The sequence below is a fragment of the Trachypithecus francoisi genome, unplaced genomic scaffold, assembly GCF_009764315.1.
Source record: "Trachypithecus francoisi isolate TF-2019V2 unplaced genomic scaffold, Tfra_2.0 Lachesis_group8, whole genome shotgun sequence".
Lineage (NCBI taxonomy): Eukaryota > Metazoa > Chordata > Mammalia > Primates > Cercopithecidae > Trachypithecus > Trachypithecus francoisi.
The window spans coordinates 62,403,935-62,420,117 of NW_022681473.1; the positions used below are offsets into that span (position 1 = coordinate 62,403,935).

Here is a 16,183-nt window from a genome sequence, read left to right on the forward strand (position 1 = left end):
GGACTCCATCCCTCCTCTCTATCCTCACAGTACGCATCTTAGCCTCTGGTTCTCCCAGTAGCATGAGCTACTGCACTAGCCTCCTTATACCCTAGTCTTGCCCCTGCCCTTAAAGCTGTTCTCCACTCAGAAGCTAGAATGGTCTTCTAAAGCACAAACCTCCAGCCTACACAACATGGCAAAACCGCATCTCTACAAAAAATATAAAAATTAGCCAGGCATGGTGGCATGCACCTGTAGTCTCAGCTACCCAAGGCTGAGGCTGAGGTGAGGAATCATCTGAGCCCAGGAGGTCAAGGCTGCAATAAGTCAAGATCAGGTCACTGTAATCCAGCCTGGGAGACAGAGTGAGATCCTGTCTCTAAATAATTAAATACATAAAGCACAAATCTGATCATGTCCCTTTCCTAATCTTTCCAAAGCTCTTGATAAAAATTGCCCTCTGGATAATATCAAAAGTTGTCAGCCTGGCATTCACAAAAAGCCTTCTTTACCACAGAGCAACAATGTCCCCTCCTCCCAAGAAGAAAGTGATCCCCAATTTCCTGCCTCGGCCTCCCAAAGTGCTGGGATTATAGGCGTGAGCCACGGCGTAGAGCCTGCTTTTTTTTTTATTTTGTTTTGTTTTTGAGACAGGGTTTTACTCCTGTCACCCAGGCTGGACTGTAATGGCGTGATCTCAGCTCACTGAAACATCCACTTCCCAGCCTCAAGCAATTCTCCTGCCTTAGCCTCCCAAGTAGCTGGGACTACAGGGGCATGCCAGGGCACCCAGCTAATTTTTTTGCATTTTTTTTATACAGATGGGGTTTCACCATGTTGCCCAGGCTGGTCTCGAACTGAACTTGAGCGATCCACTGGCTTCGCCCTCCCAAGGTGCTGAGATTACAGGTGTGAGCCACTGCACCCGGCATCTCCCTTGTATTTCTATCATCATCTTCCAACTCAGAGAGGACTGTGATTCTATTCTCTCTGAGTCTCCCCCCATGAATTCTCTCTGACTCTGACTTACCTACCCTTCCCCCATCCCCTTGTCCTTCTCCCTCTCTCTGACCCTCCACTTGCTCTCCACTATCTAATTCTACCCTAACTGCCACCTCCTGACCTGGTCTTGACCCAGGGGCTGGGGAGCTGGCACTCACCCCACAGTCAGTGGCCACCGTGTACTCAAAGTGGAACACCAGGGACCAGATGATGCAGAAGAAGAAGCCGAACACAGGAAAAGTGATGACCCACCAGACCATGGCCGTGAAGCGAAGCCGGAACAAGGTCCCATCGGGGTCCAAAGGCTGGGAGGCCGCAGAGAACATCCTGTAGGGTGTGGCCTAGGCAGCACGAGGGATACAACTTGGGGCCTGGTGGGATACCTGGGCCTAGGAAGGTGAGGCCTTTTCCAGAGATGGCTCCTTAGAGTATAAGGAAAAGCCAGAGCAGAAAGGGTAGAAAAGGCATAAGAGAAAAAGGAAGACAGTGCAGAGGAGAAGGAACAAAGGGAGATGGGACAGGAGCAGCAGAGACAGGCAGGGTCAGAGCTTAGGAATCCCCTTGGCACACTGATACTCTAGGTCCATCTCTTGAAGAGCCTACAGAGGAGAGGCTCCCGGTGGCTTGGACAGGGAGCTCTGGTGGCCCACTTCACTCTCACAACCCTCATAGCCACTCAGGAGAAGGGTCAGAGGTAGAAAGGTTATTATTCCCATTCCACAGAAGGGGAGACTGAGGCCCAGAACTATGCCAGGATCAAACACCAGGACTAAGGCCTCTTGCCATCTGACAGCTTCAGGTTCTAAGTCAAGACTTCTTTCAGGCCAACTAACAAAGGACCGTTGGCTCAGAAAGGCCAAAGCCCTCCTACTGACCCTGTCTGACCACATTCCTGCTCCTTACCCAAGTTCAACTAGGAACAGAGGGAGTGCCCCAGAACCTATCTCAATGGGGCCACAGGCTGCCAGCCATCCCACCCCCAGGCTCTGAATGATCCAAGCCTCAGGCCAGTGGTACCCTGAACCTAAAATACCAGGTCCCTGTGGAGGCCCAGACCTACATCTCCTCCCTATCTGAGGAGACACAATGTCACCCAATCCAAGATTTGGGGGAATCTGAGGGTCATGGAAACCTTCTCTGCTGAGCTTCAGCCTGCAGTCCTGGGCCAGACCCAGGAGGCCTCTGTCCAGATCAGACCCAGACCCAGGGAACCGAGCTTCTTCCAATCCCTTCTCCCTCCTGGCAGACAACTCCCCCTCACAACCCCACTGCCCAACCACCTTGACCCCTCAAGCTGGGCTTCCCTCTGGATCAAGCTGGGGCAGACGGAGATGGCTTAATATTAAAAGGCCTAGGACCCTATCTCCCCTCGGGACTCATACTTCCCTCCACTAAGGAGACCCAGGAATGGGGTCAGGGTGGGGGCCTCACGAAGCAACACTCACACTCGCTGCTGAAGAATCTGGGTCTTGGGTTGAAGGTTGTAGCCAGACTGGGACTATTCTAAGACTGGAGGGTCCCACCCCCTGCTCCTCAGGGCCTGCCCTCCCGCCTACAGTACTCAATTCTCCACGCCTGCCCAGGCACACATCCTTCCCAGGATCAACAAGCATATGTCTTAAATCCTAGAACACTGTGCAAAGGTAAGATGTGATAGTGGCTGAGGTCAGCTGGCAGTAGCTTCTTTGCCAGTGATGGGGGCAGGGACCTTTCTAAGAGTTGTGTCCAGGGACGCAGGCAGGTTTCCAATAAGGTAAAGAGAGAAAGCAAAGAGGGATCTGGCCCTTTTTTGTTAGAGCAGGACTGAGAGGGCTTGTTGGGCCTCACTGGAGAAATGGCTAAATCCTATGATGATAGAAGCAGGATACAAAAGAGATCTCAACAAGCCTAAATATGAGATAGCAATGTTCAGCCTGCATCTGTGCAGAAACAGCTAATGGCAGCTCAGACTGCATCAACAGAGGTCTAACAGAAAGGAATAAGAATGAATAGTCCTACTTTTGCCTGTACTGCCCAGGCCACGTAGAGTCCTACACCCAAATCAAGGCCCAGCAGAGAAAAGTGACCAACTGGGTTAAGCTCAAGGGTACATTCAGGATAGGGAAGAGCCTAGAAACCATGTCCTGGGAAGGTTGCCTGAAGGAACTGGATTGCCTGAGCTCAGGAGTTCAAGACCAGCGTGGGTAACACAGTGAAACCCTGTCTCTACTAAAATACAAAAAGTTAGCCAGGCATGGTGGCATGCACCTGTAATCCTAGCTACTCGGGAGCCTGAAACAAGAGAATCTCTTGAACCTGGGAGGAGGAGGTTGCAGTGAGCCGAGATCACGCCATTGCACTCCAGCCTGGGTGACAAAGCAAGACTCCGTCTGGAGAAAAAAAAAAAAAGAAGATAGACTCAAGGCCCCTCATTACTGTCTTCTTGTCTCTGCAGGGCTGACCTGAAGCCATGAGGAGAGAATAGTTCTACAGCTATCAAAGAAGAGCCAGGGCCAAGGCAGAGACTCACTGGAAAGTAGGTACATACTCACTATAAGTAAAAGCCTCAGCCTGGCCAAGATAGTGAAACCCCATCTCTACTAAAAATACAAAAAATGAGCCGGGTGTGGTGGTGCATACCTGTAATCTCAGCTACTCTGGACGCTGAGGCATAAGAATGGCTGGAACCCAGGAGGCAGAGGTTGCAGTGAGCTGAGATCGTGCCACTGCCCTCCAGCCTGGGCAACAGAGCAAGACCCTGCCTCAAAAAAAAAAAAAAAAAAAGAAAAGAAAAGAAAAGGTTTGGGCTAGGCATAGTGGCTCAAGCCTGTCATCCTAGCACTCTGGAAGGCTGAGGCAGGAGGATCACTTGAGCTCAGTAGTTCAAGACCAGCCTGGGCAACACAGTGAGACCCTATCTCTATTAAAAAAAAAAAAAAAAAAAGAAAGAACGAAAAGAAAAGAAAAGAAAAGAAAAGAAAAAAAAGAGGCTGAGCATGGTGGCTCGCACCTTTAATCCTAGCACTTTGGAAGGCCAAGGCAGGTGGATCACCTGAGGTCAGGAGTTTGAGAACAGCCTGGCCAACATGGTGAAACCCCGTCAATACCAAAAATACAAAAATAGCCAGGTGTGGTGGCGGGTGCCTGTAATCCCAGCTACTCGGGAGGCTGAGACAGGAGAATCACTTGAACCCAAGAAGGGGAGGCTGCAGTGAGACGAAATCATGCCACTGCACTCAAGCCTGGGCAACAGAGTGAGACTCTGTCTCAATAAAAAAAAAAAAAGAAAGAAAAGAAAAGAAAGAAAAGAAAAAAGCTAGTTATTAGTTATTAAGCTTCCTTAGAACAGGCTACCTGGGGAGGAAGGAAGTTCCCCATCACTGGGGATCTGTGAGCAGAGGCAAAGTAATCAATTATAGATATGATGGACTAGCTTGCTGCTTTTATTCCTAGGGCTGGCCATTTCTAGGATACTCTGAGTAGGAAATGCAGAGCAAATATAAAAATTCCAAGGTGGAACCAACACCGTAGTCTCAGGGAGTGGGGACAACATACCCTCAGGGTCACAGACCTAGTACTGCTCCAGAGGGACCAAGTACTCCAGCAACTATCTATGTCTTAATTCCCTAACTGGTATACCAAGAACAGGTAATAGGCATGCAAGGTATGCAGTAACCTAGCTAATAAACCAAGGCTATTGATGCCATTAGCCCTTGGAGTCAGCCACAAGGGGCAGAGCAAACAGCCTAGTCTGTTTAACTCCATATGCCATACAAATACTATAATTTTGCTTGGACTATGATTGACTTATACCATGCCTTCCTTTCCCCAGGGCACTGGGCTAGGGAGTCCTAATCATTTATTCAACCAACACTTTCTGGCCAGGCACAGTGGCTCACGCCTATAATCCCAGTGCTTTGGGAGGATTGCTTGAGGTCAGGAGTTTCAAGACCAGCCTGGGCAACAGTGTGAGACCCCATCTCCACACACATACACAAAAATTAGCTGGGCATGGTTGTGCATACCTATTGTCCTAGCTACTCAGGAGGCTCAGGCAGGAGGATTACTTGTGCCCTGGTGGTTGAGGCTGCAGTGAGCTATGATCATGCCACTGCACTCCAGCCTAGGCAACATGGCAAGACCCCATCTCCACAATTTTTTTTTAATTAAGCTGGGTGTGGTGGCTCACACCTGTAGTCCTAGCTACTCAGGAGGCTGAGGTTAGGAAGACTGCTTGATCCCAGGAATTTGAGGCTGCAGTGAGCTATGATATGCCACTGCACTCTGGCCTGGGTGAGAGAATGAGACCCTGCCTCTAAAACAAACCAAAAAGAACCCAAATACTTTCTCACTCAAATGCAGTGCCCACCCTCAAGGAGATTCCCATCTGGTGGGGAAGACAGACACAAATATTATGTGATAGATAACACAGGGAATTGTGGGCATCCAGAGGAGACAGTGATTAAGTTAGACCCAAGGAGGACAGGGAAGACATTTTAGAGCTAGCTGGGCAGGGTTTTGCGGGATGATCAGGAGTGGCTAGCGTAACAGGAACATCTGATGCATTATCTGAGATAAGCACTAGGTCAGGAAAAGGTAATCCTTCCCTTCAGATCACCTGTTCACCCTTTTCTTTCAGTTCTAATAGCTCCCAGCCCCAGGTCTCATCAGATTGGGTGTCCATACCTCAACACCCATGTCTACCCACTGACAAATCAGGAGGAGCGGAAACTCCAGTCATATGAAGAAAAGAAGTGAGGCTCCACCCCATACTCGCAGCTAGACCACACTGCTGATCCTAGTCATTTCTCTGAAGCAGATGCTCTTTACATGAAGGGGAGATCCAGCTGGCTGGGGCCTTCAAAACTCTGAGGGACCCCAAAGATGCATATGCAGAACCTGCCTCTTCTCCACCTACAGCCCCTAGGCTAAGTTCATTTCCTGCCCTGCCTTCCAACCTGACAGTCTCTTCCTCCTTCTCCTTCTGCTCCTCACACTTCATCATCTTCCCTAAACTACTTTCCCATCCTTCTTTACCTAGAGCTCTACACTAGACCTGGGAAGGAGCAGGACAGGAATTATCAACCCTATTTTATTTTTTAGAGATGGGAGTCTCACTGTCACCAGGCTGAAGTACAGCCAGACAACCATAGCTCGCTGCAGCCTCAGACTTCTAGGCTCAAGCAATCCTCCCACCTTAGGCTCCCGACGAGCTAGGACTACAGGTGCACACCCCCATGCCCAGCTACTCCATTATATTTCAGACATGAGGAAACTGAGGCTGGGTCTCTGTCTCAGGTAATAAAGAGTCAGTAAATGAATTACAAGTATAACAGAGTTTGACACATGTCCCACCCCATTTACTTTGATATCCTAGAGAAAGTAGTCTTACATCTTTCTTCCTGGCCCCGCGCCCCATATCCCTGTCCAGAGGGTACACAGACATCTATGGAACCTTAGAGGCCATGGGACTCACCCCAAGACATATACACATTTACATAATCAGATCTCCATACAGACAGGCACAGATATAGTCTCTCTCACACACGACCCACTCAAACAGTCATGACCCTCACAATCACACACACGTATACTGAATCACATTCCTACAGACAGGCAGAAGCCCATAGTGGTACATTACGAGGCCCAAAATACCCTCTAGCCCAATCCTGTTCTCTCTCCACTTCTCAGAAAACCCTGGGGTTCCAGAATCGGCTCTTCTATGAAGTACGGATTTGACTCTAGGTCTGCCCTCTGGACAGGGATATGGGCGTGGGACAGGAAGAAAGATGTGAGACTACTTTCTCTAGGATATCAAAGTAAATGGGGTGGGACATGTGTCAAACTCTGTTATACTTGTAATTCATTTACTGACTCTATATTACACTTCAGTGACTCCAGCCTCCAGAACCTCACAGAAGGTGGAGGGAGACTAACCCTTGAGATTTCAATTTGCAGGTAGCCCCTCAGCAGCCCCATATGTTTGATGGGCCCCAGTGGAGAGCTGGCTAATCTTGTTAAAAGATATTCAAGATCTAAAGAAGATCCAGATCGGCCTGAATATGAGGTATCAGTGTCCCCATGCCCTACCCCACAGTGTGTGGCCGTTGTCTCCTTGAAGTGGAAGAGCAGGGACCAGAGGATGCAGAAGAGGAAGGCGACAAGTGGACAGCAGACTGTGACCAGGGCCACCACGGTGAAGCGGAGCCGTACCAGGGTCCCATCCCGATCCAGTGGCAGTGGGACCTGGTACATCTTGTCAGACCTGGGGATGGAGTGGCATGCTGTCAGGGCCCCAGGCAGCAAGGCTGGGACTCAGTGATGAAGTCAGCCCTTGTGCTCAGTCCTAAAATTAGCTGTGTGCCATGGGGTGGGGAGTACGAGGAGGAAGTCACCTAAACTTGGATAGCTCCCGCCCTGGATGAGGAAGACTGACTCAGAATCGAAAGACAACATTCCACCTCAATTTCAGCGGGAAGACAATGAACCAAATCTGTGCTAGGATAAAGCTTGAATGGATTGGGAGAGCTTCTCCTCACTCCTCTCCGCCTAGCTTGACAGGCCTAGGACTAGAAAAGCTGCTTTAAGTGTCTCTACTTATTTCAAGAACCAACCCTAAAACCTACCAGTGGATGCAATGGCCCACCTCCTCCCCCAGGCCTTTGAGCCTCAGGCCCAGTCTCCAGGCTTCAAGGCCTCTCATCAGCTCTCATTGCTCCCCACTGGCCCAGGGCCCTCCCGCACCTTCAGTCCCTTCCCAGACTCTGTGTGCTCTGTGTGCCTGCACCGCAGTCCACAGTGGCAGGGATTCCATGGAAGCTGACAGAACCCCGAGCCCTCTGCTTGTCCCAGCCTGCTCTCACGTGCCCCGAGAGTGAAAGGTTTTGCAGAATCAGGTCTGGTGCTAGCCTGGGCTTGCTGTTTGCTGGAGAGAGCTGCTTGGTCAGCTTCTGGAGGCTCCCCAGTGCTCAGGGGGCTGTCCACACCACCCACCTGTGAACAGATGAGGGTTCCTGGGGGCTGTGATTTCCCCCTTACATAAGGGTAGCTAAGGTCAGGAACTATAACAAGTAAGTGTATACCAACAATCCCAGCTCAGCTCCCCACAGTGTACGGAAGGGAAAGTTGGGGCAGGAATCTGCTCAGGATCACATAACAAAGAGATACATGTGGGACCCACAAAGAGTTACACACTGCAACTCTGGCCTTCCTTGACCCCTTCCTCTCTGGGTCTGAGCTTGAGACAGAAAGGTCAGGTTAGGACTAGAGTGAGAGAGGCAGAAGAGGCACCTGTTCACAGAAGGAAAAAAAGAAAAAACCAAATTCTACATAGATGAGGCAGTTAGCCCTATTCCCATTGTAAAGATAGAGAAACCAAGACACTCAGAGAGAGAGAAAGGCTCTTCCTCAAAGCCCTATGCTGAGTTGGAGGGAAAGCCATCCCTGGAACGCTGGCTTGTTGTTGCCAAGCTACGGCTGGCTCCAGACACATAAAGAATATACCCTTCTGGGCTCAAAGCCCTTGTCAAATCAAGTCCCAACTCTTCCTGGCCCTACCCACAAGACTATCCCTTTAGTCCCACCCTCAAAAAGAACCTTGATCTCAGGTTGGCATCCTGGCATTCCAGAACAAGCCAGGTGGCTACACCTCCACATTCTCACCCATTTTCCCCCAGCTGCCAGGCCTGATCAGGAAGCTTGCTCCAATTGCTCAAGTTCCTCTCTCCCTTTTAGGAGCATCAGGGATCTCCCCAGGGAGCTGGAAGTGGCTCTGGTGACCCTCCCAGAAAAAAAAAAAAAAAAACATTCCCTGGATCATCCCTAAATGAACTCTGAGTCCCTTAGGGCCCTAGATGGGGAACATCTTCCTCACTCAGCCCAAACCTAGACTCTGAAGTTGCAGTAGCACTAGTCTTCCCTCCCAACGTCCATCCCTGAAGCTTGCAGCTCTAGATCTCTGAGGAACCACTAGGATTCCCAAATTGAAAACCAGATCTTCAGGGAATGAAGAGGCACTGCCCAAATCAGGAGTTGATGAGGAGGTTCAAGGGACAGTCCATTCCAATTCTTGGAGGTATGCCTGGCCTCCCATTTAGCTGTGTGACCTTTGGCAAGCCACTTAACCACTCTAGATCTGTTTCCACAGTTTGGCAACATGGGAATCACAGGATTTAGATTATCTCTAAGGTCCTTCCAACTTGGTCATTCTACTCCACACCTCACGGTGGAGCTGAAGGGCAATTGTTCAGTCTGCAGACAGCTCTACAGTCCTCACAGGTACTACTTAGCTGAAAATCGCTTTCTTTGGAGCTACCTCAGCTCCAAAGTCCCTAGAGATGTTCTCAGCCTCGAGTCTGAACCCACATTTACTGAGTGCCTACGGAATACTAGGCCCCCTGCTCTGTACTTGATACACATTGTCTCTTTTAATCCTCACCATAATTCTATGAGGTAGGTGCTACAGCCTGTATATTTCCATTTTACAGATGAGGAAATTGAGGCTCAGGGAGGTTCAAAACACTCAAGGCCAAGGCTAATAAATGGCAGAGCTGCCATTCAAAACTAGTCTATGGGGTTCCAACCCTGGGGCCCCATCCTCCCCACCTAGGGCTCCTGACCAGGAGGCCCGCGGAATAAAGAAGGGAGAGCTCAACCCCTCCCTGCACACCCGGCCCCATGCTGGGGAGGGAGAAGAAGGGGGCCAGGTCGGCAAGTCCAGACAGTTCCTGGGAAACAGAGTGTATGCGATAGCAGGGCAGGCACCAGGACTCCCAGAGCGTGGGGCCCGGCCCTGCAGAGGCCAGATCGCGCGGCCAAGCTCCCCTGAGTGGGGCTGCCCGGCAGCCCAGCACACCCATGCCCATACTCACCCACGCGGTGGTGACGAGATTGCCGGAGGAACCCTGGGGCCTGGGCGGCCCGGGGTCGGGGACTGACTCTGCTGGCTGGTCAGAGCGCGAACGGCGGGGGCGGGGCCGGCGCTCTCGGGGCGGAACTTAGAGAGGAAACTGTGCCCAGATCCTCTGCTGGCTCCTCCCCGCTTCTGGAGACCCCGACCCGTGGCTCTGCCCCTCAATCTGGTGTATCCTCAAACTATGCTTTACAGCCCGGGACTGCCCCCACTAATTTCGGCTGCGTGCGGGCAGCCGTAAGAGCTCTGGATACCTGAGTTTAGCATGTTAGATAAGCCACCTTGTCGCCTTACCTCTCAGCTGCGTTCCATCACCTGTTGAAAGAATACAAAATTAATTCAACAGGGGCCGGATTTCTTTCTCATCCGCCCGTCTCTCCTGCCCCGCACCTCCATTCTAACCGAATAATCCAGCCTCGCCCTTCTGAAACATTAAGCCAGTTTCCTCCCAGCCTTAGCGCCCCTCCCCCAAACTTTGCTCGCCAGGGTGGTTGGGGACATTTCAGCAATGGTCAGAGCACCTTTGCAGGCAATGAGACCCGGTAAGGCACATCCCAGAAAGTCTGGCCTAGTGCTGTTCCCGCCTTTGTTCAGGAGAGGGCGCCCTGTCCTGTGTACAGCGCAGAAAAAGGCTCTCCGGCCACCAGCCCTTAGGTCTCTCCACAATGAGAGGATCCCCAAAAACCAGCTGCCAGAGTTCCCTCCCTACCCTGACCATGACTGACCCATAAAAGAACTTGAGGGGGACCCCTGGCTCCCTTTGCAAAGACCATCTACCCCAACGGGAAAGGAGGGTGAAGAGACCAAGCATCTCTCTTGCAAGCACACGGGGGTAGTCAGAGCATCTGCAGCGGGTGGAGGACCTCTAAGCTAGCCACAGCTAACATCGCACTTTTCCACTTAAATCCTTAGCAATAACACATTCTGAGCACTCAGTATGTCCCAGGCACTCTTACTTTTTATGTTATCTCATTTATTTAATCCTCATAAAACCCCTGTGAGGGCCGGGCGCGGTGGCTCACGCCTGTAATCCCAGCACTTTAGGAGGCCGAGGCGGGCGGATCACCTAGGGTCAGGAGTTTGACACCAGCCTGGCCAACATGGCGAAACCCTGTCTCTACTAAAAATACAAAAATTAGCCAGGCGCGGTGGCGGGCGCCTGTAATCCCAGCTACTTGGGAGGGTGAGGCAGTAGAATCGCTTGAACCTGAACCCGGGAGGCGGAGGTTGCAGTGAGCCGAGATCGCACCACTGCACTCAAGCCTGGGCGACAAGAGCGAAACTCCGTCTAAAAAAAAAACAACAACAAAAAACAAACCTGTGAAAATAGATCCGATCACGGCTCGCTGCATCCTCCGCCTCCTGGGTTCAAGCGATTCTCCTGCCTCAGCCTCCCGAGTAGCTGGGATTACAGGCGCCTGCTACCACGCCCGGCTGATTTTTGTAGTTTTTAGTAGAGACGGGATTTTGCCATCTTGGCCAGGCTGGTGTCGAACTCCTGACCTCGTGATCTGCCCCCACCTCGGCTTCCGAGTGTTGGAATTACAGGCGTTAGCCACCGTGCCTGGCCTTTTTTTTTTTCTTTTCTTTTTTTTTTTTCTTTGAGACAGAGTCTCACTCTGTCACCCAGGCTGGAGTGCTGTGCCACAATCTCGGCTCACTGCAACCTCCACCTCCCGGGTTCAAGCAATTCTCCTATCTTAGCCTTCCAGGTATCTGGGACTACAGGCGGCACCACCATGCCTGGCTAATTTTTGTACTTTTAGTAGACACCGGGTTTCGCCACATTGGTCAGGCTGGTCGCAAATTCCTGACCTCAGGTGATCCACCTGCCTTGGCCTCCCAAAGTGCTGGGATTACAAGCGAGGGGCCCCGCCAGTAGACACTATTTAATATCCTCATTTTACCAATGGAAAACAGGGAAACCAAGTTACCTACTTACACAGCTAATAAATGCTAGAACCAGGACTCAAGTCTGGTACCTGAGATAACTCCCATAATCCACTATATGCTGTTAATGCCACTTAGCATTTGGTGATTAATTTGCCAGAGCTCTTTTTCATGCATCACTTTGGTTCATTCACCCAGCCTAGGCCCTGTCTTTGACAGGCCTCATGTGGAGCAATGGTGGAGGACCCAGAGATACCTCAGACACACTCTGAGGGGCTCTGAAGTCTGGAGAGAGTACACACTCAAAGAGTGTCTGATTCTAAAAACTACTTTTCTTGATTTTGAATTCTCCCCTATCCTGTTCTTTAAGGTCCCAGGACAAACGGACTAGTAAAACTTTACAAAAAGAACCACCTCCCTCCAATTTTGGCAATTAGATTCAGGTTTTCTGCCTTGGGGCTTTATGTCATCCTCTTCCTCTAGCTCCAACCAGGGGTGTCTGCTCCTGGCCATTGTTCCCTTTCTTGACACCTTGTCTGTTCTCTTGGCCCTAAGTACCATTCCCTGAGGCTGGGTCCCCTCTTCCTGCCTCTAGACTACCCCCAATGCCCAAACCTTGAGGTGCTCTAATTTAGATTAATTCTTTAATTTTCTGGTGATTTGGGAAATATGGGCAATTCACCATACACCATACACCAAACAGAGCCCTGAGCCTCTGTTTCCTTGTCTTTAAAATGACTTTATTTATTTAAAACAAGGTCTTGCCGGGCGCAATGGCTCATGCCTGTAATCCCAGCATTTTGGGAGGCCAAGGTGGGTGGATCACAAGGTCAAGAGATTGAGTCCATCCTGGCCAACATGATGAAACCCTGTCTCTACTAAAAATATAAAAATTAGCTGGACGTGGTGGTGTGTGCCTATAGTCCCAGCTACTCAGGAGGCTGAGGCAGGAGAATCACCTGAACCCGGGAGACAGAGGTTACAGTGAGCCGAGATTGCGCCGCTGCAACAGAGCAAGACTGTGTCTCAAAAAAAAAAAGGTCTTACTGTCTTCACTGTCTTGCCTAGACTGTTCTTGAACTCATAGGCTCAAGCGATCCTCCTTCCTTGGCCTCCCAAAGTGTTGGTATTACAGGCGTAAGCCACCGTGCCCAGCCTGTAAAACTGATTTAGGAATATCCACACTGGGTGTGGTGGTTTACACCTATAATCCCAGCAATTTAGGAGACCAAGGCAGGAGGATCACTTGAGCCCAGGAGTTCAAGACCAGCCTAGGCAACATGGTGAATCCATCTCTACCAAAACATACAAAAAATTAGCTGCGTGTGGTGGCACATACTTGTACTCCCAGCTACTCAGGAAACTGAGGTGGGAGGATTGCTTGAACTCTGGAGGCAGAGGTTGCAATCAACTGAGATCATACCACTCCACAACAGCCTGAATGACAGAGCAAGACCCTGTCTCAAAAAAAAAAAAAAAGGAATATCCACATCATAGGGTTGTTGTATTAGAGGTAATTTAGCAGTGTGCTAGGCATGTGGAAGGTACTCAACGCATGATGGTCATTATGATTAGACATGTCAGCTACAGTCTGAACTTATCCTGAGCTTTTTCTGTATTGTCTGACCTTGGCTGTCATGGACCCTCTCTGAATTTCTTTATTTCACTGTCAATTTGAAAGACCTCGCCTACCTTGATTTACATAAGGGAAGATAAAAGAAATAAAAGGAGTTCTTGGGCCAGATGCAGTGGCTCACGCCTGTAATCCCATCACTTTGGGAGGCTGAGGTGAGCAGATCACCTGAGGTCAGGAGTTCGAGACCAGCCTGGTCAACATGGCAAAACCATATCTCTACTAAAAATACAAAAATTAGCCAGGCCTGGTGGCGGGTGCCTGTAATCCCAGCTACTTGGGAGGCTAAGGCAGGAGAATCACTTGAACCCAGGAGGCAGAGGTTGCAGTGAGCCAAGATTGCGCCACTGCACTCCAGCCTGGGCGATAGAGTGAGACTCCACCTCAAAAAAATAAAGAAATACAAATTAAAAATAAAAATACAAAAAGAAAAAGAAAAAATATTCGTTGGATCGATTTAACGGAACTGGGTTCTGAAGAATGGGCAGTATTTAGACAGGTAAGCCGAGATTGAGGAAGAGAAAGGGGACAGAGTAAGCATGGCTGGGGTAGGTATAGAGGCAGGGACAGACTGCTAAAGACATCCAGCTTTAGACCAAGCTCTGCCATTGCCTCCTGGGAAGCCTCAGGAAAATCAGTGTTCTTCCTGGGTTGAGGAGGAGTTATTCTTGTTCTTCTCAAAGATCTTTTTCATGACCAAGACATCCTTCCTGGATGGCTTTACACCACCCACCCCCAGCTCACTCATCTTGCTCTAGCCTCACTCTTTGACTCAAAAAAGAATTAAATCTTTCCCTATTCATCTGCTTGCTTCCCTGTTCATTTAGCTTGGAATGTTTTCTCTTCCTGCCTCCATCTCAGGAAACTCTATCTTTCCTGTAAATGTATTTATTAGCATGACACTTTGGTAAGTTAAGAATGCATGTGGTAATTTCTAGGGAGATCACTAAAATAATACTAATAGTAAAAGAGAATTTAACTTTCAAACTGGTATAGTGGGAAAAATGGGCCGAGCATAGTGGCTCATGCCTGTAATCCCAGCACTTTGGGAGGCTGAGGCAGGTGGTTCACCTGAGGTCTGGAGTTTGAGACCAGCCTGGCCAACATGATAAAACTTTATTTCTACTAAAAATGCAAAAATTAGCCAGGTGTGGTGGCACACGCCTATAATCCCAGCTACTAGGAAGGCTGAGACACGAGAATCACTTGAATCTGGGAGGTGGAGGCTGCAGTGAGTCATGATCACGCCACTGTACTCCAGCCTGGGCGACAGAGTGAGACTTAAAAAAAAAAAAAAAAGATGAATATAGCAGTAAATTCATTAAATGCATTAGACTAAATGCTATGGTTAAAAGCCAAAGTATTGGCTGGACACAGTGGCTCAGGCCCGTAATCCCAACATTTTGGGAGGCCAAGGCAGGTGGAATATTTAATGTCAGGAGCTTGAGACCAGCCCGGCCAACATGGTGAAACTCCATCTCTACTAAAAATACAAAAATTAGCCGGGTGTGGTGGCAGAAGCCTGTAATCCTAGCTACTTGGGAGGCTTAGGAGTGAGAATTGCTTGAACCCGGGAGGCGGAGGTTGCAGTGAGCCGACGTTGCACCACTGCACTCCAGTCTGGGTGACAGAGTGAGACTCCATCTCAAAAAAAAAAAAATACAAAGTATTGCTCCCATGTCATAGACAAGGAATTGGGGCAGAGAAGAGTTAAATAACTTAGGCAAGATATAAAAAGTAGCAGATCTACAACTTAAGCTTAGCTCTGACTCCAACTCTGCTGCTTCTCTGGAAGGAAGTCTCATCCTTCCACAATTCTGCAGTCCTTACAGGTCTGTCTCCTCCCTAACCACCAATCCTTCACAGCTGCATACAGTGAGTTCTCAAGTCATGTGTATGAGATGGGGGCTCCTAGGACAAAGCTGGACTTTCCTTGGCCAGAATAGTATTGAGCTGTGGACATCTTTGGGCTCATGATGTCCAGGATAAGGCTTGGCTCCAACAGGGTTTGTAAGCATGCATCAAACTCCTTGTCTTCAGAATGGAAGAAGGAAGATAATAATACCTAAAAGAGGTGTTATCAGAATTTAGACAGAGTAGGAGCGTGGGAAGGAACTCCTGGCTTCACAAATATGCCCTTCCCCAGCCAGGAATCCTGGGAATGATGAGCCATGGGCCACTTGCCTACCAAAGCATCCAACAATGTATCTTTAGAAATCACCAAAGTCACAGGAAATTCTTCCCTGGAGTATTCCTCATCCAGTACATATTCCTCCAGTCTTTCCACAAGTATGCACTATTTTCCTGCACACCTACTTGTACTTTGGACTGAATGTACTCATTTGCTCACTCATTCAAGACACTTCTTTCAGAACCATTTTATAGCAAAAAAAGAAAAGAAAAGAAAAGAAAAAAGACATTTCTGAGTCCTCTTTCAGTATCAGAATCCATATCTTAGAATATTTAGAATGGGAACTCAACATTTTTATTTATTAATTTATTTAGAGACAGAGTCTCCCTCTGTCACATAGGCTGAGGCTGGGTGTGCGGTGGTGCAATCTTGACTCACTGCAACCTCCACCTCCTGGGTTCAAGTGATTCTCCTGCCTTAGTCTCCCTACTAGCTGGGATTACAGGCGCGTGCCACTATGCCTGCTAATTTTTTTTTTTTTTTTTAGTAGAGATGGGGTTTCGCTATGTTGGCCAGGCTGGTCTCGAATTCCTGATCTCAGGTGATCTGCCCGCCTCAGCCTCCCAAAGTGCTGGGATTACAGGAGTGAGCCACC

At 49.4% G+C, this 16,183-nt stretch overlaps 1 protein-coding gene across 1 annotated transcript in view; it reads right to left on the bottom strand.

Annotated features, from left to right (window-relative positions):
• The window catches only part of PGAP2 (post-GPI attachment to proteins 2), a 28,830-nt gene that overhangs the window by 7,719 nt on the left and 4,928 nt on the right, over positions 1-16,183 (bottom strand). Inside the window, 3 exon segments of the mRNA XM_033205671.1 lie at positions 1,143-1,325; positions 7,054-7,228; positions 10,169-10,187. Of these exon segments, the coding sequence (XP_033061562.1) occupies positions 1,143-1,325; positions 7,054-7,228; positions 10,169-10,187 (377 nt within the window).